Source organism: Notechis scutatus, chromosome 4 (assembly GCF_049901735.1).
Source record: "Notechis scutatus isolate UNSWTSFEM ecotype Mainland chromosome 4, rNotScu1.2, whole genome shotgun sequence".
In the NCBI taxonomy this organism is placed as follows: domain Eukaryota; kingdom Metazoa; phylum Chordata; class Lepidosauria; order Squamata; family Elapidae; genus Notechis; species Notechis scutatus.
This window is the reverse complement of record NC_142012.1, coordinates 23,253,670-23,280,516: the sequence shown is the minus strand read 5'-3', so window position 1 is coordinate 23,280,516 and position 26,847 is coordinate 23,253,670. Positions and strand designations below refer to the sequence as shown.

Here is a 26,847-nt window from a genome sequence, read left to right as displayed (position 1 = left end):
AGGGAATTGTATAATAGAAAGAACACTCTGAAAACTATGAGTAGTTTGGAAAAAAAACCTATTTGTTGTCCTTTAGACTGGACCTTTAAAAGCATGCTTTGACCACGTCAATTCTCAATTTCCATGGCCTACCTGTAAAACCTATTGGACCTACAAATTGACTTTAATGACAGACTATGTTTTTTTTTAAAGTTCTGTCATTATGACTGTTCATTAAAGAAAAAGATAGGCATTGGCAAGTGAATTGTGAAGTTTGTTTGTCATTACCTCTCCTGAATAATAAATTTTTAAACAAAGTTTAACAAAGTTTGAAGCATAAGTTAATTTATCCCATTGTCTGGTTCAGTAAACAATAGTGTTGTGGGACTAAGAAATTATAAAATCAATCTCCATATGGTACATAAATAATGTTTCTTTTCAAGGTGTGACCAGGAATGTCTTAGCATCACCTTTCTATTTATTTGTTTTTTAATATTTTAATAAGATGATACTCATTTTTAGGTACCCATCGTATCTGGCCCCTGAAGTAATTGCACAAGGAATTATTAAATGCAGTGATCACATGCAGAGTGAAAAGTTCCTGCGTTCTGGTCCTAAATCAGATGTGTGGTCTCTTGGTATTATATTATTTGAACTTTGCATGGTATGTAACATGTGTTTTTATGCTTTTGAGGAGAACCATAGTTGGACCACAACTTTCAACTTCATCAGAACTTTCAAAGTCGTTAAGCAATAGTGATGATAATGATAAAGCCCCAGCTTCAGAAATGCTCTCTTTTTTTCAAATATTTGAGAAATATTCAAATATTTGAGAACCATGCTTGGTATATTTTTGTTCTAGCAATGAACTTTTTTTGAATCATTTAATTTAAGACAAAAATTAATGTTTAGAAAACACTGCAATGTTGCATTGCCCTTTCCCCTTTCTCCTATGGTATGGTCCAGAGGAAATTAGTTTAGTTTAGTTTACTGTTATTGTCATTGTCATTGTACCTTGTACAACGAAATCAAACACCATCTTCAGTGCACATCATAACCATGACCATGAAAATAAACACAAACACACATCCTTCACCCTTCACACATTGAACCGAAAATCCCGACACTACACCCACACTGCACTCACTATACAGCAGAATTCAAAAGAACTGCTGCCCTGGGATAGAAGCTGTTCAGCATAATTCAGCATAACCTTGAGATAGGCATACAAATCTTCTAGGACTATGCACGTTTTTAACTGAGGTCTATTTAAAAATAATTATCCTCACGGATGTCTCAGTTAATACATGATTTAAGTACACACAATGGCTGTGCGGTTCATAATAATGCTTCATTAATCACCCTCTTTATTGTTGGCTTTAGGGCAGAAAACTGTTTCAGAGTTTGGATGTAGCTGAGAGACTAAAACTGATACTTAATCTTGGTGAGTAATGTACAAATAACCGCAGATCATTGAAGGCTTCATAAAATCCCAAATGAGCACCAAGTCATTATTCAAGCTCTGGAATTTTTTAGTGTATCTGAAAATTGGAAATGCATTTAGTCAGCTCTACTCATAAAAGCAGTGGAGTATCATTGCTCTTAACTTCAGGTTGTTAGGGCATTTTATACGATGATATATGAAAAACAAATTTCACTGGTCCTGGAATGAAATAAGTGTTGACTACCTATAAAATAGTTTCAGTATTTCTTTTATGTATTGTAACCTTATTTCTGGACTGTGGTTGATGTTGTATCATCTCTTTTGCAAACACTGGGCCTGTATGTAATAGCTACATTTCATATCTGTGAAGAAATATCTGTTGTCAACTCATAAAGCATTCCTGGCTTGCTCTTGAGTTGCCATAAGAAGGTGGTGGTGGGAAGATCGGATGAAGCAGTTCTGTTGCTATGACCAAAGCACATTCCATGCATATCTTTGTCCAGATTGTGTCCCAGGTTACCAGAGCCAGCCAGAGAGGCGTGTTTTCTACAGCCTGTGAAAGTGCTTCATTGGAGAATGTGATTTATGACACGCCCTGGGAAGAGAGAGGAAACAGGGTCATAGGTGGGCAGTAAATTACGTAGGGCAGAGCCAACTGCACTTGGGAAAAGTGCCGACATGTTGCCCCTAATAAATAATTGGATGTCTTTTGAAACCTGGTTTGAGGCTCATGAATTAGGGCATCCTTCTGAACCCTGACATCTGAAATGAAACCACATGTAATATTTATTAATCTTTTCTTGAATTTGCTACAATTGATTTATTTTTGTACTGTTTTGAACAAAGAGGAGCCACCCTACAGTTTTTTGGGCTTATCAGACCATCCATATTATGGAACATATTTATATCTTGTATATTTAATACTGTATAAGCAACTTTACCCAGATTTCTACTCACCCCAGGATTTTAATTTAAAAAAAAAGATGTGGGAAGCTGTTGTGCATCTGAGCAAAATGCCAACTTCTAGCATCTTTATTTTCAAGAATGAAACTAGGCCCCCAGAAAAAAAGTAAAAATAATGAGTAGCAGCCGCCAATGCTTTGTTTGTAAGTTTGCCAACTTATCCTGAAAAAATATATAAAAACAAACATAGTAGAGAGTATACCATGGGCAAAGAGGAGGTAATAGAAAATAATGTTATCATTTTGCCTTTTGTTCAATACCTTTTACTGATATTGGCTATTGGTTATTCCCTAAAGTCATCTTATAAGTACAGAAGACTTCATAAAGCAGTCATGTTGTTTGAAAATCCATGACATTCTCTCAAAGTTATGAATTTGCTGACAAATTGAAAAAGTTGTCTATTCCTGGTGTACTATATAAACAAAACCACAAGTTGATTTTCATTGTTGTGCTTAAGATGCTCAAATAATTTTAATCTCAGATACCAGAATGGAATTTATAATGTGGATTGGTGGCATCCAGAATATCAGCTTTCACCATAGAGAAGGACATTTTCTAAGAGAAAATATTTTGAAATTCCTTTGAGATATAAAATGAGGACACTTTCAAAATTACTGGGTTGTATTTTTTTGATTAGTATAGAATAATTGCAATAATGTTATTTCTTTGTATACATGAGAGCCAGTTTGGTGTGCTGGTAAGTGTGCCTACCTGGAGTTTTGAATAATGCCCCTTATCATCAAATATTGAAATCTGAACAAGATCTAGCAAAACTCACCCTTCTATTTGCTAGATTATCCACTTTGTACATATATTCCACACATTTCTGATATGGGTGTTTTGCTTTTAAGAGACCAGATAGAAGAGAAACAATGTGTGCACGCACATAAAAGAGGAAAAAACTATTTTTATGAATGTAAGAAGAAGCTTTTAAGTTCAAGATTTCATGCTGTGGTAATAAATCTTGAAAAACGTGAAAAGTATTTGCTGTTTTCTTGAGAATTATTAATAACTCATTCATACATACAGGATCTGTTGATGACATCATAACAGTGCTAGCTGAGGAACATGGATGCTTGGACATTCTGAAGGTTAGAATTGCTTACTTATACCCACAATGACTAATTATCATTCATAGTGGATTTTTTCTGGAAGCCTAAACCAAAAGATTTAGTAACAATGTCTTTAAAGAAACTCCTTGATCCTCAGCTTGATTACTCTCTGAATATACACAGTTACTGGATATTCATTCCTATCTGCTATATTAAACTGTTTCTGCTTTTTCTGAATTGGCATGTAATCTAAAAAATCTGCTGGGTAATGGCCCGTGTGCATAATAGAGATTGATTGAAAATCTGCTGCAGTATATTTAGTCGATTTTGTTCAGCCCTAAAGTGTAGCAGATACAATTTATACCCCTCTTCTTGGTTGTAAATCAGAATGATATTTATCTTTAATTCATTTTGAAAGAAAGTGCCTATATTTTGGCATGTTTTGCTTAGTCTTTGTATATAACATGCAAATATACCCTATTTGAATTGTAGGCCAGAGGCACATTTCTCAGATGTTGCTCCAGCCTGGTTGAAACTGTCTCTTTAGAATTAAGATTTGCTCCAACTCGATCTGGGTGTGACTGAACGTGAAACCTTTTCAAAGAGCATATAGTTGGATATTTGCCATCCTTAATTTATTTAACTTTTAATTAGTCATATTGGTTCATTTATTGATCTTACTTTATTAAGTTTTTAATCTATTATTTATATATTTTTCATCATGGCTATTACAATTTCTCCCGGTTTTGCAACTTCGATTAGTTATTGGTTTCAATTTATTTATATTTACTGTGTGTGTTTATGGCTATTATAAGATGCCCATTTTTTGGTTAAACCATATAACCCATCTGTATTGATTTGATCTAAATAATTGAGTTAACTAAATTGAAATTTATATTTTAGGAAGTTCCTGAAAATATTTTAGCTCTACTTAAGAAGTGCCTTACATTCCAACCTTCCAAACGGTATGCGACCTTACAAATATATTAAGTAATTAGACTCAAAATGAGCAAAACTACAAGTGTTACATATAAAATTTGTTTGTCTGTATTTTATAAAATGAAAATTGTAGAGATACAAGTCTGCTTTGAAAACTGTATGTCCATTATGTTTAGGAGGTTTTTTGTCTTGGGTAGACCAAAAACAAATAATAAATATCAAGCAACCATGACTTGTGACTTTTTTTAAACAAAAAACTTCAGTAACATTTAATAATTCTAGTTAACATCTAGAAATATATTGTAGATTTGCAAGTTGTATGGCCAACATAAACAATAAACAACCCAGAAAGAATAATAACCAAGCTCAGAAAGCAGCAAGGATCCCATTTCAGCCCTAAACTACAAATAGTTTCCTTTATTGCTAATTGATATTGTTTGATCTTTGATTATATTATATTCCAGAAGCATTCCTACTATACTTCTCGTAACTATGCAAGCAGTGCTCAATAACAAAACAGTGAGATCTCTGATTGAAAATGTCCAGGCCTGGTCCATCTCAAATTGATGATGCCTGACATATCAATGTGTACTCAATTCATTTCATCTTTCACTGTGTTGAGTTTCCCTGCATTCATGCAAAATTGTTATTCTGTCTTAGCGATTTGATTTTTCTTTTTCCACATGGATAACATTATCAACTATACAGGCAGTCCTCAACTTACAACAGTTCATTTAGTCACCATTCAAAGTTACAACAGCACTGAAAAAAGTGACATGACTATTTTTCACACTTTTGACTGTTGCAGCATCCCCATGGTCATGTGATCAAAATTCAGATGCTTGGCAACTGGTTCATATTTATGACGGTTGCCGTGTCAGGGTGGTGTGATCAGCTTTTGCGACCTTCTGACGAGCAAAGTCAATGGGGAATCCGGATTCACTTAACAATCATATTACTAACTTAACAAATGCAATGATTCACTTAACAACTGTGGTAAGAAAAGTTGTAAAATTGGGCAAAGTCACTTTAAATATGTTTCACTTAGCGATATAAATGTTGGGCTCAATTGTGGTCGTAACTTGAGGACTACCTGTCTGTAGTATGCTAAAGCCTTTAATCTAGCCACATCATAAATACATTAGTGTTCCAAAAGATCCTCAGCTTTCCTCAGTAGTATGCGAAGTGCCATCCAGTGACATCTGCCCCTGGATCATCAGCCATTTTATATTTTATTCCTGGGTGGCTTTTGTAGTATACAGGAATAGTTTACCACTGCCTTCTCTTAAACAGTATGAAATTCCTTTGCTGTTCTCATAAAGTAATCTTCTTCCTCCAAATTCTTCCTGTATCACTGCTGACCAGTATAAATGTCTGCCTGGTTTAGCTGAGGAGCCTGACTGACTTTCACATTATGGCTGACCCTTTTGGGATTATATATACTTGGAATGTGCTCCTGGCATTTTTTTAGTCATTGCTCTCAGCAGCAATGCACACATATACGCCAAACCATGACGAGGCAGCAAAGCATGACTTAGGGGTGAGGGTGGGTTGTAAAATTATACCATCAATTTTAATTTAATGAGACATTGAGGCAGGAGTCATGTGTCTACTTTTGATCCATGCTGCATGCACAAATGGATTATTCTTGTGAGCGGGAGCGGTTAAATGGATAAATAAGTGGCCTTGAGTATTGACTATGAGTTTGCAAAATATATCGCTGGGGGATTTGCTTTCATTGCTAATTAAAATACATGCAATGAAAACAGAAAGTGCAGTTTGTGAAAAATAAGTTTATATGTATTACATCTGAGGAAAAGTGCATAGGACCATATGAATGAATATGTATATAAAATATACATTGTTGGAATTTTTGTTATATTTTTGCCTTTGCTTCCTTTTTCTGTTTTACCAGGCCTACTCCTGGAAAACTATTGAATGATTCAGTGTTCAGTGAAATCTCACCTTTATATCCAACCTTCCATACACCTGTCAGTTTTTTCTCACCTAATCTAAGATGTGCTAATTTATCTCTTCCTGAGGATATTAATCAGCTATTTCAAGGTAAGACACCAGATCCCAGCTATTTCCCTAGTATTAGTGTTACCAGACTAGAAAGCAGGAGATGGTGAGTCCCACCTTAGCCATGAATCCAGCTGGGTGACTGTAGGCCGGTTACTCCCTCTCAGCCCAATTTACCTCATAGGGTTGCTGTTGTAGGGAAAGTATGAGGAAAGAGTGGTGGATATGTTCCCTGCCTTGAATTATTTGTAAAAATAATAGTCAGGATACAATAAATAATTTTTATCCATGTTTATTAGTATTGTCCTCTTTCTTCTGAAACCAAAGGATAGAATATATACTTGTTTAATTTTAAAGTTCTTTGACCTATAACTCTTTATAACTAATAATTCTTTTGCATCCTGATAATTTGCAGGTTTCAGATGCTCACATGAATGTTTCATTCCTACGGTAGTTATGTCGACTCAATCCCAGGCTATAAATTTTAATTAAATATTTGCTATGCAGTTAGACTACAGCCAACTGTAAGGAAAATGATCACTTGGTAGCATACAAGAAAAAAACATTAACTACCAACAGATCCAACAGATCCAAGAGTGATATGTTCAGTCCCCAGCCTTTTCAATTAAATATATAGTAGATAGTGAATGAGACCTGAAAGAGTTGTGACTTTTTAAATAGTGCTACTTTGGATGAATTAATGGTTAATTACATTATTCGGCACAGTGGTTAGAGTGCAGTACTGCAGGCTACTTCTGCTGACTGCCAGCTACCTGCAATTTGGCAGTTCAAATCTCACCAGTACCAAGGTTGAACTCAGCCTCCCATCCTTTTGAGGTGGGTAAAAGAAGGACTTAAATTGTTGGGGGCAATATGCTGGCTCTATAAAACCATTTAGAGAGGTAAAGCACTGTAAAGTGGTATATAAATCTATTGCTATTGCTATTCTGTTTGATAAGTTATTGTTACTTTTTAATAGATTTTCAGATGCATTCAGTAGAAATTTTTTTGTCATGCATACATGCTTAAAGCGTGGCTAGGCAGGTATCCTCCACAGAAATCTATAGTTCTTACTGTCCCCGTCTATCATGGGCATTAGCCATTAGATTCAAGATAATGATGATTTAAGTTGAATTTTTCTGAAGACACTGGCTTAGAGAAGGGGGTGATAGTATTCTTAGTATAGTTTATGGAACAGACATAAACATTTTGGATTAATTTAATACTCATTCTCCATTCTATTTTGTTATTGCCTTATAGAACACGAGACTGACGATAAAACTCATTTCATGAACAAATGAAATATTAACAGAGTTCTTTCTCTTGTATTTATTGAATAGCTAACGAATTGTTACGGAAACGATCCTTTTGTTATAAATTTTCCCTACTGCTTTGTAGATAAAATATTATTTTTATTTGATAACAGAAGGGAAGATTTTATCTACAAAATTTTCGTTCAGATTTTAGGGGGGGAAATATAAAATACATGTTTTTGAATAAAGGGAAAAGAAAGTTGCTGGACAATTGATACAATAATTGTCTTTAATAGATGTCTTTGTTGAATTCTATTAATAGAGGAAAGTTCTGATTACCTAGCAGAAAGGACAATTGAAGAAGTGTATTATCTCTGGTGCTTGGCTGGAGGTGATTTGGAGAAGGAGCTTGTCAACAAGGATATCATTCATTCCAAGCCTCCCATCTGTACACTTCCTATGTAAGATATACAGGGGGAAGGGGAGGGAGAACACTCTGCTTTTGGGAATAAAAGCAAGAAAGAAATATAGCAATGGTAAAATGAAACTGGCTTCTAAATTGGAAAAAAAGCCAATAGTTTGAAAGTCTAGTCATATTATTCACTATATTTTCACTTTCTATTTCTTTCAAATTGAATGGGAATTTATAGAAAGGTCTTCAGAGGCGCTCTTTGCACACACACAGGTTCAGTTCAAATATTTCTCAGCTAAACATGTAATTGTATTAATTTTATTTATTTATTTAATTCCACTTTTATAGCCGCCCATCCCAGTCAATGACTTAGCTGCATGTTTAAGATCATGCAGCTAAACAATTTGATTAAAATTAAGGGATAGGTGCCTGTAGGTAGCTAACAACTTGAAATAGAAATGCCTGCCTATGTATTTGATGACAGACAACAGCAAAAGCTGATTTCTGATGATGTGAAAATCAAGAGTTTTTCACTTTAAAATGGTTTGCATATCAGAATTACTTTTTCATTGTTTGCATTTGCAAAATTAACTGTACTTATTTTGATTAGTGTCTCAACTTCTCAAATATACTATTTTTATTTGTAAATTATGTTAACTGACAAGCAGAAACAGAATAAGATTATGTCCCTAAATATATTGAAACTGAAGAATGATCAAGTCTTTCAAATACAATGAAAGTACAGTTTTATTGAAAAAGGAGGGGAGGAAAAACCTACATAAGCTACTGCTTGTTGTTTTGTTGAAACTTTTTTTTTACTTCTAGTTTTTTGTTTGAAGATGGGGAGAGCTTTGGACAAGGGCGTGATAGAAGTTTCCTTTTGGATGATACAACTGTGACACTATCACTGTGTCAGCTCAGGAATGTAAGATGTTATGATTCCTTGAAGTAGAATATGGATCATTTATATATTTTAAATATGTTTGACTAAGCTCTATAACCATTATTACCAGAATGGTCTTTGCCTTGCACAATGAGACTCATCTTTACATTGCATACCTTTCGTAGACCTGAGATCTTATCTATATTTTACCCACAGCATATTTACAGAGTGGATGGAGGGCCTGCTGAAATTCTAGTCCTTCTAAAAGTATTACTCTCCAACCTAACCCTCAATCTCTTACTATTCATAAACAACATCGAACTAACCAGCCTGCCTTCTACATTCATGCCTTTTCTTCCCATTCAAATTCTCTTCCTTTGTCACAGATAATATGGATCATGGAATAAATATGCTGCACTGATCCTTGCATGAGCTCCAGAATTTTGGGGAACGTGCTGGTGTCATCTTCAACCACCTAGACTGCATAAACATGCTGGCTCTGTTTGCCACAAATAATCCAGTCATTTTGAACCAAGATCAGATTAATGTATTGAAAGAGTAGTTTCAAAACAAGACAAGCAGTAAATAAATTTAATAAATAAATAATAAAGCATTATTTTGTTAATGGTTGTCTATATTAAATGGGTATTTTTCTAACTGAAAATGTGTATTCTTTTTATAGAGATTAAAAGATGTTGGTGGAGAAGCATTTTATCCATTGCTTGAAGATGAGTAAGTATATAAAACACATTTTATGTTTGAGAGGATAGGAATCTTTCAGATTCCCTGGAAATTGACTGGTTGATCTTTGGAAGCAAAATACTAGCGTAAGAGTCTTTAGTGGTTCCAGAGTTGTTTAAAGTAGATCTACTGCAATTAGTGTAGATTAATTTGTTAATTTCATCATACACATTTACTCATGTGAAATCTAGAAGTATCTTAATATTATTCCCAGAATCAGACTTGTGAAGCAGTAAAATATTTTATAGTAGAGCTTGATCCATTACTGCTTTTGACCAGTGGTGGGATTCAATTTTTTTAACTACCAGTTCTGTGGGCGTGGCTTGGTGGGTGTGGCAGGGGAAAAAACCTCAGTCAGAGGTGATACTTGCCGGTTCTCTGAACTAGTCAAAATTTCTGCTACCAGTTCTCCAGAACTGGTCAGAACCTGCTGAATATCACATCTGCTTTTGACTGAATCTGATTAGAAGATATTGAAATTCTGAAAGTTTATTAAACCATCTATTGATCCTTATAGGTCAACCATGAGCAGTGATTAATAGTAGTTGTATTATGTTTCCTGATATATAGTACAAAGTATTTGTATTCTATTCTTATACAAAGGTATTTTATCATAAATTAGTCAAGCTTTAATTCATAAAAAGGAAATTGGATTTGTTTTCTACTATATACACAAAGTGATAGTTTCAGTTATTTCATTTCCTAGTTTATTTTATGATTATTTCTACTGTTTAAGACATAATACTTCAAGAACTATTTTCTCTGGGTTTTTTTCAGCCAGTCAAATATACCCCATTCAAATAGTAACAATGAATTATCTGCTGCTGCCAAACTTCCTCTTATTATTCGAGAGCGGGATACTGAATATCAGCTAAACAGGATTGTCCTATTTGACAGACTACTGAAGGTGTATAGTTTAATAAAACTTCAAATGCTATCATAATCTTGGTTTTATCTAATTTCCCTTGATGAATTTTGCCATGAATTTTAGCTGTATTCATATTTCTTTTTATATTCGTCAGTGCATTTGGTCTATAGCATCTTTCAGTGCATGTATATAAATTATTACAAAATACAAAAGGTTAACAGCATAGAAATGTTAGGTCCTATTAAAAATATGGAAGTATTACCAATACCAGATTGATGTGTTGTTTCTAGGCCTATCCTTATAAAAAAAATCAAATTTGGAAAGAAGCCAGAGTTGACATTCCACCTCTAATGAGAGGTTTAACCTGGGCAGCGTTACTTGGAGTAGAGGTAAGAGTAAGAAAGACACAAGAATTGTTTTCTCTTGTACTGTATATGCAATATGCCAACCCTACCTTCCACAAAGCATTGGAAATTGGCTGTGCACATAAAATCACAAGTGACTACAAAATATTAATGAAAAAGCAGAATCTATAATTTTGACCTAAACTGTAGTAATGATACGACAGGACAACTTTTTTGGACCCAATCTATGAAGGTGCATCATGAAAATAGATAAAGGTTGAGTCAGAGGAGTAGATAGGTAGGGATAATAGCTGACATTTTGAATTTTTAAGTAAACTACATTTACAGTTTGCCATTCCTGATTATCACCTCTTCTTTGAGGTAGTATCTGAGCTCTGGATGAATAATTTCTTAGTAGAGTCTTAACTAATACTTTCAGTAGAGTTCTTGGTGGTCTCTGGGTTTGGTGCTTTGCTTGCAGACATTTCATTACCTGACTAGGTAACATAGGTCACAATAGCTTGCCCTGTCAGTGATGGTGGCAAATTGTTTTCTCCTTAGTATCTCTTTGAGTAGATGGTTATTGCTTGATTGTCTCAGTTGGTAATTCTTTGATTAGGCTATTGCTACTGTATTTATTGGGTGTTAATCCTGGTGTTAATCCCATCTTATATGGGTGTTGATTGCAAAGTGGAAGTGTTCTGTTTTTTTTTAGCATTTTTAATTGTCTATTTTGAATGATGTGTAAATATTGTTTATCCCTATGTGCCTGTGGGTAGCTGGTTTATCTTGAGTGCCAAGCTTCAAGGAATTCCCTAGCATTTTAAAATTTATATTGATCTAGGTTGCCCATAGTTTGTCAGTTGAAATATGCTAACTCGGTCCATGTATTTTGAAATTAAGGAGGTTTTCATCATGTCGTCTGACTGCTAGTTGTGCTGATGGACACACACTACTAGCCTTCTGTTTGTCCTGTAGTGGTTGTATAGTAGTCTTTACACTATATGTTGTAGATGACTCCTGTTTTTTCTTCTTGAACTGCTACAAGGGTTTTTTGTTATTGTTGTTTAATTAAGATGTTCTGTGGAGCTTTGGTAGGTTTGTATGTTGCAGTGATGCTATCTAGTTTAATAGTCTGTTGGTTGTTTCTGATATGTTTCTGTTGTTTGGCAGTGTTACACTAAAACTTACAGTGTCTTCATTTTAGGGAGATATTCAAGCAAAATATGATTCTATTGATAAGGACACTCCTATTCCTACAGACAGACAGGTAAGATTTTTGTTACTTTTAAGTGCCATAAGCCTTTGGAATGATTATGTACAAGATGACCAGGCTGAGCCCAAGGGAGGCATCAAGTGCATCATCAGTCTCAAGTCTTTTCACTCCCATGAGAGATGTAAGTCCAGTCCACCTTGAATTCCGTTGCCTCTTTATCTACCGCCAATTTACTCTGACCATTGGTAGTTCAGATTCTTGTAGAGAGTGTTACGTGAACCATCTTGCTTTCTGATTTTTTTTGTGCCCGACACATTGAATTATTTCCAAATACTACTTACTACTATTTATTAATAAAATAGCATTGCTACTATAGAAATTCCATCACAATGGAACTATCATTACTCTGTTTAGCATATTTGGAATGAAACCTTGGGTACAGTTTGGATTTTTTTTCTTTCTTTCTTTCTTTCTTTCTTTCTTTCTTTCTTTCTTTCTTTCTTTCTTTCTTTCTTTCTTTCTTTCTTTCTTTCTTTCTTTCTTTCTTTCTTTCTTTCTTTCTTTCTTTCTTTCTTTCTTTCTTTCTTTCCAAATTAATATAGCCAACCATAACTTATAAACAACTTATACAGCAGCCAAAATGAAAGGATAGCCAACCTAAGAATAAACCATTATACAGGCTCAACCATCTCCCAAGACTCCATAACAATACCAAATCTTCAAGGATTTATGAAAAGTTAGCACGGTCAGGAGAAGTCTAGTCTCTAGGTGGAATATTGTTCCAGAGATGGATGATAAAACTGAAAAGAAACCCTTCCTGGGTCCTGCCAGATGATACTCCCTGATGAACAGGACTTTGTCCTGTCAAATCTAATAGGCCAGAGATACAAATATAGAGAGATAATAGTAAAACTAACCAGGTCCCAAGCCATGAACAACTTTGTAAGAACTGAACCAAGAGGCATAGTGGTAATCAATGAAGCTTACATAACAAAGTGTAAAATGTGTCAAATGAGAAGCACCCATAACCGCCTCTTAAGCAATCAGAAGGTTGACACATCTTATAGAGTTCTTATGTTTTGTGTAAGAGCCAATTCTATAATGCAGTATCACATGTAGTCAAATCGTTGGAGTTGTATCATTTATTCAGTAACTTTTTAAATATTTAGCTATGGAAGATCATCTGTAGCCTATAGGAATAGAATTAATAGGACAGATTTTTGTTAAAGTTAAGCAGAACTTCTATTTCTTTATGCCTGCAATGTATTATATATTTACAAAGTTTTATTCTTGAGCTTTTTAGTTGAAAGACTATAATAAAACTAATGGTGGTGATGGCCATGAAATTATACCCATTATACCCATTTCTAGTTTATCCCCATATGCATCCCCATATGTAAGATCATAAAGAAAACAAAAACTTGGTTTCATTCTGCCTTTCTTTGGCTTTAATGGCTTTAATCTTCTTGAAATTGAATATTATGCATAAAGGGCAAATAAACCCCCATATTTCTCCTATGACAGAACTCTGCCTTTTGATCTTTTCTCAAGTGCATAGAATAGGATTTTATTACTTCAGATGCTCTTGTTTCAGTTCAATCTGTAATTGGGGTCAAGGGAAAAGTCCTAGTAATTATATTTCAAGTTTTTGGAGAGTTTGGGTCAGCATTTTTAGGTCCTTTGTAAGTCCATTGCTACAAGGAATAGAAATACAAATTGATCTTGATTGGAAAATAAGATTTGAGCACTATTGCAAGGTAAAGTATGAAACACTGGCATTCAATTAGCATCTAAGGAACACATAGTGAGTCTTTACATTGTTTCTCTCTATGTTTTCCTATCTTGTCTTTCTATTCAAGCTATTTATACTCATTAGAAAATGCATTCCCAAATATTCCCAGGCCTGATATTTGGAGCCTAGAATAAGCCTTCTTTTTCCTCAATTTGAACTGTAGAAATTCAGATGCATTGGGCACCTAGTCTTCTTTTATGGCTTGTCCTATGCTTCTTCTTGTGGCTTACATTATAGATTGAAGTTGACATCCCTCGCTGTCATCAGTATGATGAACTACTGTCGTCGCCAGAAGGCCATGCAAAATTTAGGCGGGTTTTGAAAGCCTGGGTAGTTTCTCATCCTGATCTTGTATACTGGCAAGGTTAGTCCAGCTGGCTCTTGTGACTAGCAATTACCTTTTTCAAGTTTTTAATATATTTTTCCTTATACATTTTGCCTAGTAAATAAGCTAAAATGTACAAATGATGTGGTAATTAGTCTTAGTTCCTTCTATCGGCTCTTTTTAAAACTCTGTGTGTGTGTGTGCGCGCGTGTGTGTCTAGTGTGTTTGTATGTATGTATGCATATATGTATGTATGTATACTTGCAGTATAAACAGTTGGTTCTTGCATTGCTTTCAATGAGTAAGTTTAATAATTGATTTATAGAATTATACACCACTTTGGTCAATTAACTCTAAGCACTATAGCAATAGCACTTAGACTTATATACCGCTTTATAGTGCTTTACAGCCCTCTCAAAGCAGTTTACAGAGTCAGCATATTGCCCCCAACAATTTGAGTCCTCATTTTACCCACCTCAGAAGGATGGAAGGCTGTGCCACCGAGGCTCCATATAGATAGATAGATAGATAGATAGATAGATAGATAGATAGATAGATAGATAGATAGATAGATAGATGATAGATAGATAGACAGACAGAATACAAGACGAACAGTCAAAGTCAATATAACATTCAAAGTAAAATAATAATGTATAATAAAACTATTATAGAATATAACTGCAGTTAAGAATGCAATCAAGTTAAGGAATAATAAGATCATTTCTGAGGGATAGAAGCTCCACATCAATCAAATCTTAAAGGCCTTGAAGAAGAGCGGAAGAGTGCCCAGGTGGAAGAGTGCCCAGGGAGAGTTGGGTGCCCTTATGGAAAGGGGAAACCAGCCATTCCAGAGAATGCTCAGTTTCAGTCATATGTCTTGATAAGTGGGGACCTTTGGCAGGTATTCTTTCTTAGTTAGAACTGTAGTGTTATTTTAATAGCTAAAGAGAGTAATATTCAAATATAACTCTATCCACATATCCTGAATATAACTATGCATATCTGAGAAGAACTGTTCTCAAGCCGATGGCTAGGGCCCCATATCTCACATTTTGGCTTAGAGCTAAGAATGATCCAGATTATTGGGATGGATCATATTTTTTCAGAGAAGCTACTCTAGTATTTATGACTGAAAGCATTGAGTCTTCTTATAAGTGTGGTAGGATTAAGCTCCAAATTTCTGATTTTAGATTTGTTTAATATATGAAGCTTTTCAGAAGATAGTCATAAATGGCCACCCCTCCAAATCCATGGATTTATGTAACAATTTACTTGGTGACTGCCTCACATATGATAGTTTTGCAAGTGGCCTACTGTATACCTTCTGCAGAATATTTGACTGTATAACAATGTGCATCTTTCTCTTCTGGATATTCTCAAACTCTGTTGATTGTTTATTTTTGATAGCAGTATTTTTGATAATATTAGTATCTCCCTGTAGGTCTTGATTCCCTTTGTGCACCTTTCCTGTATCTGAATTTCAACAATGAAGGTAAGCTTTGTCTTTATGAATGTTGAATTCATGCATGCAGTGTATGAAACCCAGATTAGCTCTATGTCTCGGTTTCACAAGGTTCATGCATATTACAGAGCAGTTCATGAGTTTGCTCACAATACATGGCATGAGGCTGGGATAACTGCAGTTATTGGCATACTCTGGGTTAGTTAGTTAACTAGTTAACTAGGGCAGGGATCCCCAACCACCGGTCCGCGGATCGGTACCGGTCCGCGGAACAAGTCCTACCGGGCCGCTGGTTGCTGGGCACCGCCATCTTTTTTTGATGAAAAAGTGCTTCCGGTGAGCTTTTCCGGGTAGAAAGCTCACCGGAAGCACTTTTTCATCAAAAAGATGGCGGCGCCAGCGCTTCGGTGAGCTTTTCCGGGTAGAAAGCCATTTCTACCCGGAAAAGCTCACCGAGCAGCTGGCGCCGCCATCTTTTGATGAAAAAGTGCTTCCGGTGAGGTCACCAGAAGCACTTTTTCATCAAAAAAAGATGGCGGCGCCCAGCTGATGCCGGTACCGGGCCGTGGCGCCCAGCTGATGCCGGTACCGGGCCGCGGCATAAAAAAGGTTGGGGATCACTGAACTAGGGTCACCTTATGGCAGTCAGGAAATAGGACATTTCTGTCTACCCTATGGGATCACATCCCTTGAGATTCAGATTGCCCCAATCTGGGTTACTTTTAGAAAGACCCCTGCTTCTTCTCCCAGTATTGGACCAGGATATTATTTTATGCCCTTTGACCATGTGAGGTGTGATTTGCCTCTAGCATGGAATGTTTTAAATAGCTTTAGTTTAGTCAAGTGTTTTTACTCTGAATTAGCTACCCAGAATCACTCAGTGAATAATAGGCGACCATATTGAAGAAAGAAAGAAATAAGTTAGATAGTGAAATCAGATAAATTATAGAACTTCAGCTAATAGCTGTTTTGTCATACTTGGTCTATGCATGGGGGTTTATGTAATTTTTCACCTTTTTGTGGGATATAAATGTTAATGAAGAATTCTGTTTGTTGCATTTCCAATAAGATTTCTGAGACTTGGATCTAGCAATAGTGGCGAATATCTGTAACTTAGGTGTAGGATGATCACTTGACACACTCACACCTTGAGGTAAACAGCAGAACACTAACACTGACATCCCCTAAACTCAACTGAAGATGTTACCTAGCCTGGTAATGAAACATTTGGAAAGTAAACCTACAATCTTGGAGAACGAAACTTCACCCTCATTTGGATTTAGACTAAGGCATATTAGCTGAATTCCACTGTTAAGAGTATAAATGTTCTTTTATACATATTTAAATCTGGACCAACTGTAGTGTATTTATAAGTTTGCTTAATCTTTGAAAGATTTTTTTTGTCCCATTTTACAGCATTTCTTGCCACAATTATTAAGTGAAATCACTGCAGGTGTTAAGTTAGAAACCTTACAGCGTTAGCAACCTGGAATTAAGGAGAAACTTCCTAACAGTGAGGATAATTAATCAGTGGAACAGCTTGCATAGAACAGAGGTTGTAGTTGCTTCATCACTGGCGATCTTGAAGAAGAGACTGGGTAATCATTTGTGCGAAATGGTATAGGATATCCTGCTTGAGTAGTGGGTTGGACTAAAAGATCTCCAAAGTCCCTTCCAGCTCTCTTCTGTTTGATTGATTAATTGATTGTAACCCAATTGTTAAGGAATATGACTTCCTCATTGATGTTGTGTGTCAGAAGGTCACAAAAGGTGATCACATGGTCCCAGTACATTGCAACGGTCACAAATGCATGCAAGTTGCCAAGCATCGGAATTTTGATCACCTGACTGCTTAAACAGTTGCAACTGTGACAAATGGTCATCGGTCACTTTTTTCAGCAATGTTGTAACTTTGAATGTTCACTAAATGAATCAGTTGTAAGTCAAGGACTACCTGTATTTTTAAGTTTTACAGAATTATTTAATAGGAACAGTGTAAGATTGTTTTCATTTTGTTCTAACAATTGTAATGGTTGGATAAAAAGCTCTCTTCTTTTTTTTTTTTTTTAGCTTTGGCCTATTCCTGCATGTCTGCTTTTATACCAAAATATCTCTATAATTTCTTTCTAAAGGATAATTCTCATGTTATTCAAGGTAGGTTTTCTGCTATAAATCTCATTTAAAACAAGCATTTAAAAGCCTACATACATGATTTATCTTTTATAGTTTTAAATTTATAATCTGCTTTGAGATCAATTGGAAAATACCATACCACAATTTTTTTTAAAAACAGCAAAGCTGCAGCTACTACTAACTTGAAACAGCTGCAGTTGCTGAATTGCAGTATGCAGTTTGTTTTGAAATCCATAATAAAGCAACGCATTGATTTCTTATTTTGATTCTATTCATAGTTTTTATAGTGTTCCTGGTGGTGTTGCTGTGATTTTGCTTTTCTGCTGTGAATTATTTTAGGAGTAAATATTTTGAGTTTATTAACTCTTTCCTGGAATTCTGTTGCAATGGTGATTCCATAAAGCAAAATCCACGAGGCTGAATTTTTGCTGAAATCATTTCTGAATAATCTTACTGTTTTATCTTTCTTCCAGAATATCTTACAGTATTCTCCCAGATGATTGCATTCCATGATCCTGAACTGAGTAACCACCTCAATGAAATTGGTTTTATCCCAGATGTAAGTGCAAATGCTTCTTATACCACTTAGCAGTAGCACTTAAACTTATATACCGCTTTACAGTGCTTTAAAGCCCTCTTTAAGCGGTTTACAGAGTCAGCCTATTGCCCCCAACAATCTGGGTCCTCATTTTACCCACCTCAGAAGAACAGAAGGCTGAGTCAACCTTGAGCCTGGTGAGATTTGAACTGCCAAATTGCAGGTAGCCAGCAGGCAGCAGAAATAGCCTGCAGTGTTGCAATCTAACCACCGCGCCACCACGGCTCATTGCGCCACCGCGGCCTATATATTTTAATACAGGCAGAAAAAGCAGAATGTTGAATCATCTATATCCACATACTGTGGTCCAAAACAAATTCAATGCAAGGATCAATCAAATTCTTGATAGCAGCTATCAAGCAGTCAAATTCTGCAAGATGTGCCATTTGATATGATTTTCAACAAAATATTTCCAGAATGCATCACAGTGAAGTATATACACTTAGCAATACTATTTTCATGCTTGAGAATTAATCCTGTCAGATCATTGATTAATCAACCCTCCTCCTAGGGTTCCTCCTGCTTGAAGAGGATGTTCCATGTATGCTCCCTTACCTTAATTTTGTCTATGAATAATATAATAACAGAGTTGGAAGAGACTTTGAAAGTCTTCTAGTCCAATCCCCTGCTCTTGCGGGAAACTCTTTCAGACAAAAGGTTGTCCAATCTCTTCTTAAAGAAATGATATGGAAATTATAAGAAGGATCAGGCAGGCACTACCTCTTGATTTTTATGAGATTTCATTGCACCTGAAAATAAAAATCAAATATACCGATTAAAAATACAGAAGGAAAACAGTGGTATAAAATGAGATTGATTTTTATTCTGTATTCCCAAATTGTTCTCTGTTGAGCAATTTGAAAAAAAAAATCCTTAAAAAGGGGAATATTCAAAGGATTATTTTGGACGGAACATCCTAATGCAGAAACATATAACTATTCTGTTAATTATGGATCACACTTTATTACTGCCCATTGTATAGTGAAGAACAATAAAGGGATACTATTGACCTCACCCCTTTCCTAAGAGGTCTGTAGGGGGCGTGCATAAGCACACCAACATGCCTACCGTCCCTGTCCTATTGTTTCTTTTTTAATTTTTCTTGTATGTATCCATTTCATGTATCCATAACTATGTTTATACTTATACCTGTTATCTTATAATTGCTTGGCAAGAAAGGGAGCTGTGCTGTTAATTTGCTTATACCTGGTGAGACCAGTAGGGGGCAGTGTGCACTAAGAAAAGTTCAGGAAGTCCTCCCCACACCAAAGAATATTAAAGTAGTTGTTGATGAAAGTAGAAACCGTAGATGGAAGAAGCAGAATTACCTCCTCGGTTAATGGCTATCTAGAGATAGTGCACACTAGGATGGATTTTCTGAAGCTTAAGCTTATTTTAAAAACCCTGAATTCAAGCAAATAGGTTTTAAAATCATAATTACAATATTTGTGAAAAAATATATATAATAATACACTATTATCAATTCAGCACCATCGTTAAGTTTAAACAGTTGCAGATTGAGTGATCATTATGTGAGGGCTGTCTTATATGCAGCACTAAAATATAATCAGACTCTGGTTCAAATATTTTGAATTCTAGATTGGGTAGGATGTCATAATAAAGATTTAAAACTACAATCCTGATTTAAACTTCTCCTGTATGTTATCAGTTAGGCTTACAGATATTCCAGCACTGATGTGATTGAAAATTAACAATGATCTACTCTTAACAACATATTTTTTTCTCCCTTGTTGTTGTTATAGCTATATGCTATTCCTTGGTTTCTTACAATGTTCACACGTAAGTATCTTTTCTCATTTTTCATTCTTTATCATAGGCACGTTTTAATATTTTTATTTGGCAGTCTCCAATTTAGGGCAATAATTATCATTAAACACTAAATACTCATTGATGTTTATATATACCCAGTGAATAAATATAACTGTGCATTTTAAGCAATATGGGTATAACTTTGCATATCAAGCAATATTAGTGCAAAATAGAATTATTTCATCATATATATTTCAAGATGATATATTTTCATCCTGAATATCTCCCCTTGCTGCTCTATCTGCCATTTACATGTTCCACGAAATTCTCACTTTTATGTTCAGTTAAATTTTCAATTTGTTCTTCAGAAATATATTAGTATGTTGAAAAACTATATCAATATGTTGCACTCATTTTAGTAAATGAATTGTGCATAATTCTCCAGAAATTATTCTATAGACATCTCCAAATGTGTGGAATAAGACTCATACTTAACATGAGATTTGCAGTATGTCTACAAATTATAAACAGTAAATGATTTTTCTAAAGAAAAAGTGGATTTTATAACACCTACTGTTATAAATGACACAGTACTGTTACATACTGTGAATTCTGGTGTGATTTCAAATTTAAAATATCTAATTATAAAGTAACCATTACCCAAAGGCTTGATCACAATTAGCCTAACATGGTGTAGTTAAATTCAGAAAATGCCAGCTGTAGAGGAAAAGTGCTGCATTAACCTCTGGATCTTGGCTTCCTCTAGGAATTGAGGTTCATATTATAGAACATCATCTTTTAAATAAATGCAACATTATTTGGCCCTATTTCCTTGTTATGTTAATGTCAACCAGTAACTGTGGAGCGATTATAAGATCACACTACATCTCCTCCTGTATGTGGCATCAAATCAATGAATGTGGCAGTATATATTTCATTAATAATATTAAAGTGGATATTTTGTTGCCTTGGAGAGTTGTAAATCAACATGTTACAAAAAGAAATATCTTCAGCAGTACAAGCTACTGTTCTAATTTATAAAGGACTTGGAGTGTTATTGATGTTATACACACACACACACACACACACACACACACACACACACACACAGAGTACATGTATAGGCAGAAGACTGGCAGAACATATCCATGAACACCCAACTGGCAGTCAGAAGCAGTGGTGGGATTCAAAAATTTTTACTGCTGGTTCTGTGGGCATGGCTTGGTGGCCGTGGCAGGGGAAGGATACTGCAAAATCCCATTCGTTCCCCACCCCACTAACCTGCTTTCCAACCCCGTTCTCCTATGCAGGACAATAAAAGAAGACCCAGCCAATCAGCTGGGACTTAGGAGGCAGAGAATAGATTGGGGGCGGGGCCAGTCAGAGGTGGTATTCTGAACTACTCAAAATTTCTGCTACCGGTTCTTCAGAACTGGTCAGAAGACATGAAGAAAATTCTTTAATTTTACAACATATAGACAGATTTAATCATAGTTTCAATTGGGAAAATATAACAATCCTAGATCAGGCCAAGTCCAAAAATGCCAAGGAATTTCTAGAAGCCTGGCACTCTGATAAAACAGCCATTAATAGACACATAGGCATTAATAAAATCTATAGACCATGCAAAAGAGGCAATCAATCAGCCCCAAAGAGGAAAAGACTGTAGCACCTCTCCACCAGCAATCAGCACTCAGATCAGCATAGATTAAGTCTAAGGTTAACTTCAGGACAACAATCAAGTAAGCAATACCCCAATTAAGAAATGGCCAAAGAGCCATCGGTAAACAGTCCAACCAAAGAATCTCGAAGACTGTCCCTACCAACACTGACAGGGCAAATCACCAGAATATAAACTGACAGCAAACAGCACTCCTTACTATGGTAGCACTGATGATGTTAACTAGTTAAGGGTAATGAAACCTCTGCAAGAAAACAAGCAAACTCAGAGAGCACCAAGGACCCCTTGTATGTGTGTGTGTGTTTGTATGTGTAATCTAATCTAATCCAATATTATGAAATTACATTTTACCAATGGACATAACAGTATTTCAAGATAAACTACGATGTATGCAACTTCCCTAAAACCTGTTCTCAAGAAATGTTGTGCTTCAACTTACAGTTTTGCCCAGTCCATCAAATTCCAAGGGTGCCAGATTTAAGAATACTGCTTGATTTTAACATCAGGCTTCAACAAGACTTGTGACCATGAATCCTACTTTCCCCTTTATTTTTATCCAAAGAAGAATTTTAGAAGCTAGTATTTCTGCTTTTTTCTTCATCAATGCTGTGATTTCATCTGAAATAGGCAAACAGAATCAAGATTGACTAGTTTTAAAACTGATAAAAACTACCGTTACATCACAAGTCCCTAGTTTAGATAAAATGGGCAGATGGGGTTTACAATTCATTCCAGCTATATGAGAGGACTAAGAAGGAAGTCCTTCACGTTAAATTCTTATTTGCGTAACATGTGAACTAATGAAACATTTAGTTCCTCCAAGTGATTTCTCTGTTCCACTTTATTATAATTACATTGCCCAGATCAGGAAATGATAGAACCTTGCATCAGTTTAAATTAAAAAGAATAATAAACATATACAGTCTCATTAGTTGAATGCAGCACTGACTTTAAACAAGGTATCTGGATTGGAAGAAGACAGCAGGACCATCTAACAATCTTCAGTATTCCAAAAATAGTACTTCAGGTATTTTCTGATACTGATAGCCATGCCTAAATTGAGTGTGACATGGGTTGTGCAGTGTTTCTGAATCCAGATTCCATAAGGATGCTCTGAAGCTTAAATAGATGTGAACAAAACTCTTTAAAGCAGCTAGGACTTCTCTTAAGATAATGTGATATCCTTAGAAAACATTGCATGATCCCATGAGAAGATGTGGTAGTTCTAAATGGTCCTGGATGGATACTGTTGTCACATTCTTGTGACCGTTCCTAAAGGAGTATTTCCAAATTACTGATGATGAGTTGCCAACCCTACTTGTCAACACTCTTTGGTATTATCATATTAAGAATTACTAGGAAAAGATCGGACTAATGTGCTTTTGCCTACCTCCCAAATATTTAGATGAACTACTTATTTTGGGCCATTGATGAAACTGTACTGAAACTCAACCTTGGTGAATAGGTGAAATGTATGTTGCAGGATCCAATCTGGGTTGGTCATTGGGACCAGAGGTTTAGTCTTCTGTAACCATTCTGGTAGAGAGAAATTCCCTGAGGATGGTCTCCATCATGAATCTGAAAACTCAGAAGACAAAATCTCCAGTTCCGGTGACCTATTGGATCCTGCAACATTTTCCTGGGATATGTATGTTTGCTTTCATTCTTAAAGTATGTTGTCTTCTTCATCTTTTGCTCGTGTTCTTTTAATTTTTACCCAAGTTCTATTTCTTCAGTGCTATTTTCATTGCTGCCTGGTGAAATATATTAATTGGTTTCAAGACACTGTCCCTTAGTACATTTTGCAATCCAGATATGATTGGGTTTCATGAATGATCACTGTTAAAACCCTCGTGCTTTGGCCTTTCTTTTGCATAATGCCATACATTGCTATCTAAGATAAGATACACAATAGAAACTGGTTTAGAGGCTCTTCTCATTTATATTTATTGTGGATTGGGGAATCTTCCCTTGCTATCTGCATTCTAGGAGGGAAAAAGAAATCTCTCTAAATCTTTTGTACTCTCTTGTGCTTGTTGCCTGATTACCTTTTTAGCATTACAGAAACAAAGAAACAAACCTGAAAGCTTATTCTTCCCCAATTGATATTTCTTTGCTGGCTGCCTTGCAGATGTCTTTCCTTTGCACAAAATCTTTCATCTGTGGGATACGTTACTACTGGGAAATTCTTCCTTCCCATTCTGCATTGGGGTGGCTATTCTACAGCAGCTGAGGGATCGTCTTCTCTCCAATGGATTCAACGAGTGCATTTTGCTGTTTTCTGATTTACCAGGTACAGTATTATCTTTATCAGTCTTATATCTTCCTTGGCTCTCCTTTGTTCTGCTTGATATATATTCCTAATTTCTAAAATTTGAATAGGAAAGAATTAGTGTGAACAGGTAATTACATTGTACTGAATAGATTTTTACTTGGCTGCAGGTAGCCTTTTTTAAATTGAAAGAGGTAAGTTATGTAAGTGTACTTCAGTTCTTTTTTATGCACTTTTATGTGTATATGTTAATAATATGAGGTACCTGAATTAATTGTGGCTATGCTAATATATAAGGCCATGTATCCTGGTATTTGCCGCTTCTCCAAACTACTCAAAATTTCCGCTACTGGTTCTCCAGAACTGGTCAGAACCTCCTGAATACCATCTCTGCCTATAATCCTGGGGCTCTAAGTTGCTATGAGAATTGTTAGCTCTGCAAAGCAGTGCAGACAAGAAGCACAACCAGGAATACTAACTAGCTTTATTGTATGATTAAGAACCTTGCAAGACTGAAAGTAAACCTCTCGTTCTTTCTTTTTACTCTTTGTAAATCTAAGGAGATTCTGAGCTTTCTTTTCTAAAATGTTTCCCATGCCATCTTCCCTTCTGTGGGCCGAAACATCTTTTACCTGTTGAATGTCCAGACTACATCTTTTACCTGTTGAATGTAGTTCTACCTCCTATCTCTCCTGGTCATTCCCAGACATATATGAAGGGCACTCAAGCCAAAACAAATCTAACTTAGCATCAAACTGAAGTGTTTGTACAATGTTTTGGGGTAATACTAGACTCATACTAGATTGCAAATTTCTTATGAAATTTCTGAACATAGACTATAATCTCAAAGGTTCTGGGATTTATTTCTAAGAAAGATGCAAGACAAGTTGAAATTACTACATGAGAAAATTCCTGGGTAAGAAGTATGCCCTAGATAATAGTAAGGGGGGGGGAATTACGGCATTAAGGGGCCTCTTTTAGGAATAATTCTATTTTTGGTAAAGAACCAGAATTCCAGTGAGCCCTGGTTTGCTTTTTAACATCTTATTTAAATAATCTTGGCATCCCAACTAAAGCTTTTAAAACCATCTAAGAACTAAGGATCTTTGTTAAATGATTGGGACTGGCTCCTAACTAAGATTTTAAAGAGCCATTCTTAGTTGAACTAGAGTTCTGAAATAGTTCATTCTGTGAATTTATGTGTAACTGAATTGACGTTGTAGTCATTGGTATGCTGTAGTGATTTCTCCTTAACTGTCATTCAAAAAAATACCTAAGAGTTTACATCAAGTCTCTCTTCAAAGGAGATGTGCCATACACTTGAGATCACAGTGTAGAATAACTGCTGCCAAACTGGTGTGCATAAATATAATTTTCAGAATTCCTACTTACCGTAGACATTGGCAAGGCCAGATGAAAAAGACAATTTGAACCAGGACTGACCATATGAATTTGGTGGTCTGCAAAAGGCCCCGTGTTGTGGTTCACCGGCAACAGGTGCGGATGGCTGAGGTCTCAGAGTGCGAGGACTCATATGAGGGGCCTGTGTGTGATGAAGGTATGGGGCCAGGACCATCAGGGAGTGGAATACTGTTTTGGAGCTTGTGGAGGCTGGCAGCAGTGATGAAGAGGTCCCCGAGGAGCCTGTGCCCAGTGCACATGCGCGCAGGGCTGATCAAAGGAAAGAGCAGCTGCAGCAGCAAAGCGACTTGGGAGTAAGGCTGCAAGGTAATGGCCCCTCCCTTAAGAGATAAAAGCCAGCTGAGAAACTGGAGTTCTTTGCAGGAAGCAAAGAAGTTTTTGTACTCAAGCCTGGAGGACGTTCGGAATATCTTGGTTGGTGTTTGGAGACTTTTTGTGTTTGAAATATTTCTTAGTAACTTTATCTAGTGTTCTTGGAAGCCTTGCACAGCTTGGCAAGGCTTGTTCTTATCCAAGACAATTAGTTTGAAATAGCCATTTAACCGTGAAGGAACGGAATTCGTAAAGAATCATTAAAAGGTGTTCTGTTACTTCTGTTTCGTGTTTGTTTCCTTGGAACAAGGTTTGGGTGAGAACACTCCAAGAAGGCTTTTGTGCAGGTCCTCAGTGTCTCGTGTCACCAAAGTTCAGCAGCTAGGGTAAATTAATTCAGTTGCACACTGCAGTCAAAATGGTTTCATTGCCATTCAATCTGATTCTCCTTTGGTGTGAGGAAAAGACAGGCTTCATGGAAGGGAAGTATTCACATGAACTGTATTCTGCATCAGCATTTGATGTAATCCTGGAATTGAAAACTCGTATTCACCTTGTATGGTTGTAGTGACATGTACACAGACATACTCACCTGTTATGACTCCCCTTCAAAATTCAAGCGAGCAAAACAGAAAGCAGCCGTTTCAAAAGTAAATCAAACAGAAAGAAGTCTCACAAGATAACGGCTGTCATAAATCACAATCCACAGCAACAATCTTTGCTCTGTTCGGCAAACCAGTCCTGGCAAAAATCTCAAGCCTCAGAGCTTCTGCTGTAACGTCTTCACGCAATAAGTCACTTTGTTCCTGGCAAATTTTACCAGCCCAGCTGTGTCCTTTTATACTCATTGAGGCAACGTGCTAATTTCCTTAATTATTGACTCGCCCTCCTCCTTCGTTCTAACTGGGTTTGCCTCCTTAATCGCCTTCTGTTCCTTACATTTAACCACAAGTTTTCCAAGTTC

The 26,847-nt window shown here is 36.0% G+C and overlaps 1 protein-coding gene across 3 annotated transcripts in view; it reads left to right on the top strand.

The window, feature by feature from the left end:
- The window catches only part of TBCK (TBC1 domain containing kinase), a 92,643-nt gene that overhangs the window by 27,222 nt on the left and 38,574 nt on the right, over nt 1-26,847 (top strand). For all 3 annotated transcript variants that reach the window (XM_026668655.2, XM_026668656.2, XM_087962938.1), the window contains exons 6-22: nt 502-643; nt 1,363-1,423; nt 3,416-3,477; nt 4,342-4,403; nt 6,293-6,441; nt 7,975-8,113; nt 8,890-8,989; nt 9,630-9,679; nt 10,466-10,595; nt 10,847-10,945; nt 12,108-12,170; nt 14,146-14,272; nt 15,675-15,725; nt 17,766-17,849; nt 18,302-18,387; nt 20,190-20,226; nt 24,009-24,170. In XM_026668655.2, coding sequence (XP_026524440.1) covers nt 502-643; nt 1,363-1,423; nt 3,416-3,477; nt 4,342-4,403; nt 6,293-6,441; nt 7,975-8,113; nt 8,890-8,989; nt 9,630-9,679; nt 10,466-10,595; nt 10,847-10,945; nt 12,108-12,170; nt 14,146-14,272; nt 15,675-15,725; nt 17,766-17,849; nt 18,302-18,387; nt 20,190-20,226; nt 24,009-24,170 — 1,604 coding nt within the window. The remainder of the gene's footprint in view (nt 1-501; nt 644-1,362; nt 1,424-3,415; nt 3,478-4,341; nt 4,404-6,292; nt 6,442-7,974; nt 8,114-8,889; nt 8,990-9,629; nt 9,680-10,465; nt 10,596-10,846; nt 10,946-12,107; nt 12,171-14,145; nt 14,273-15,674; nt 15,726-17,765; nt 17,850-18,301; nt 18,388-20,189; nt 20,227-24,008; nt 24,171-26,847) is intronic.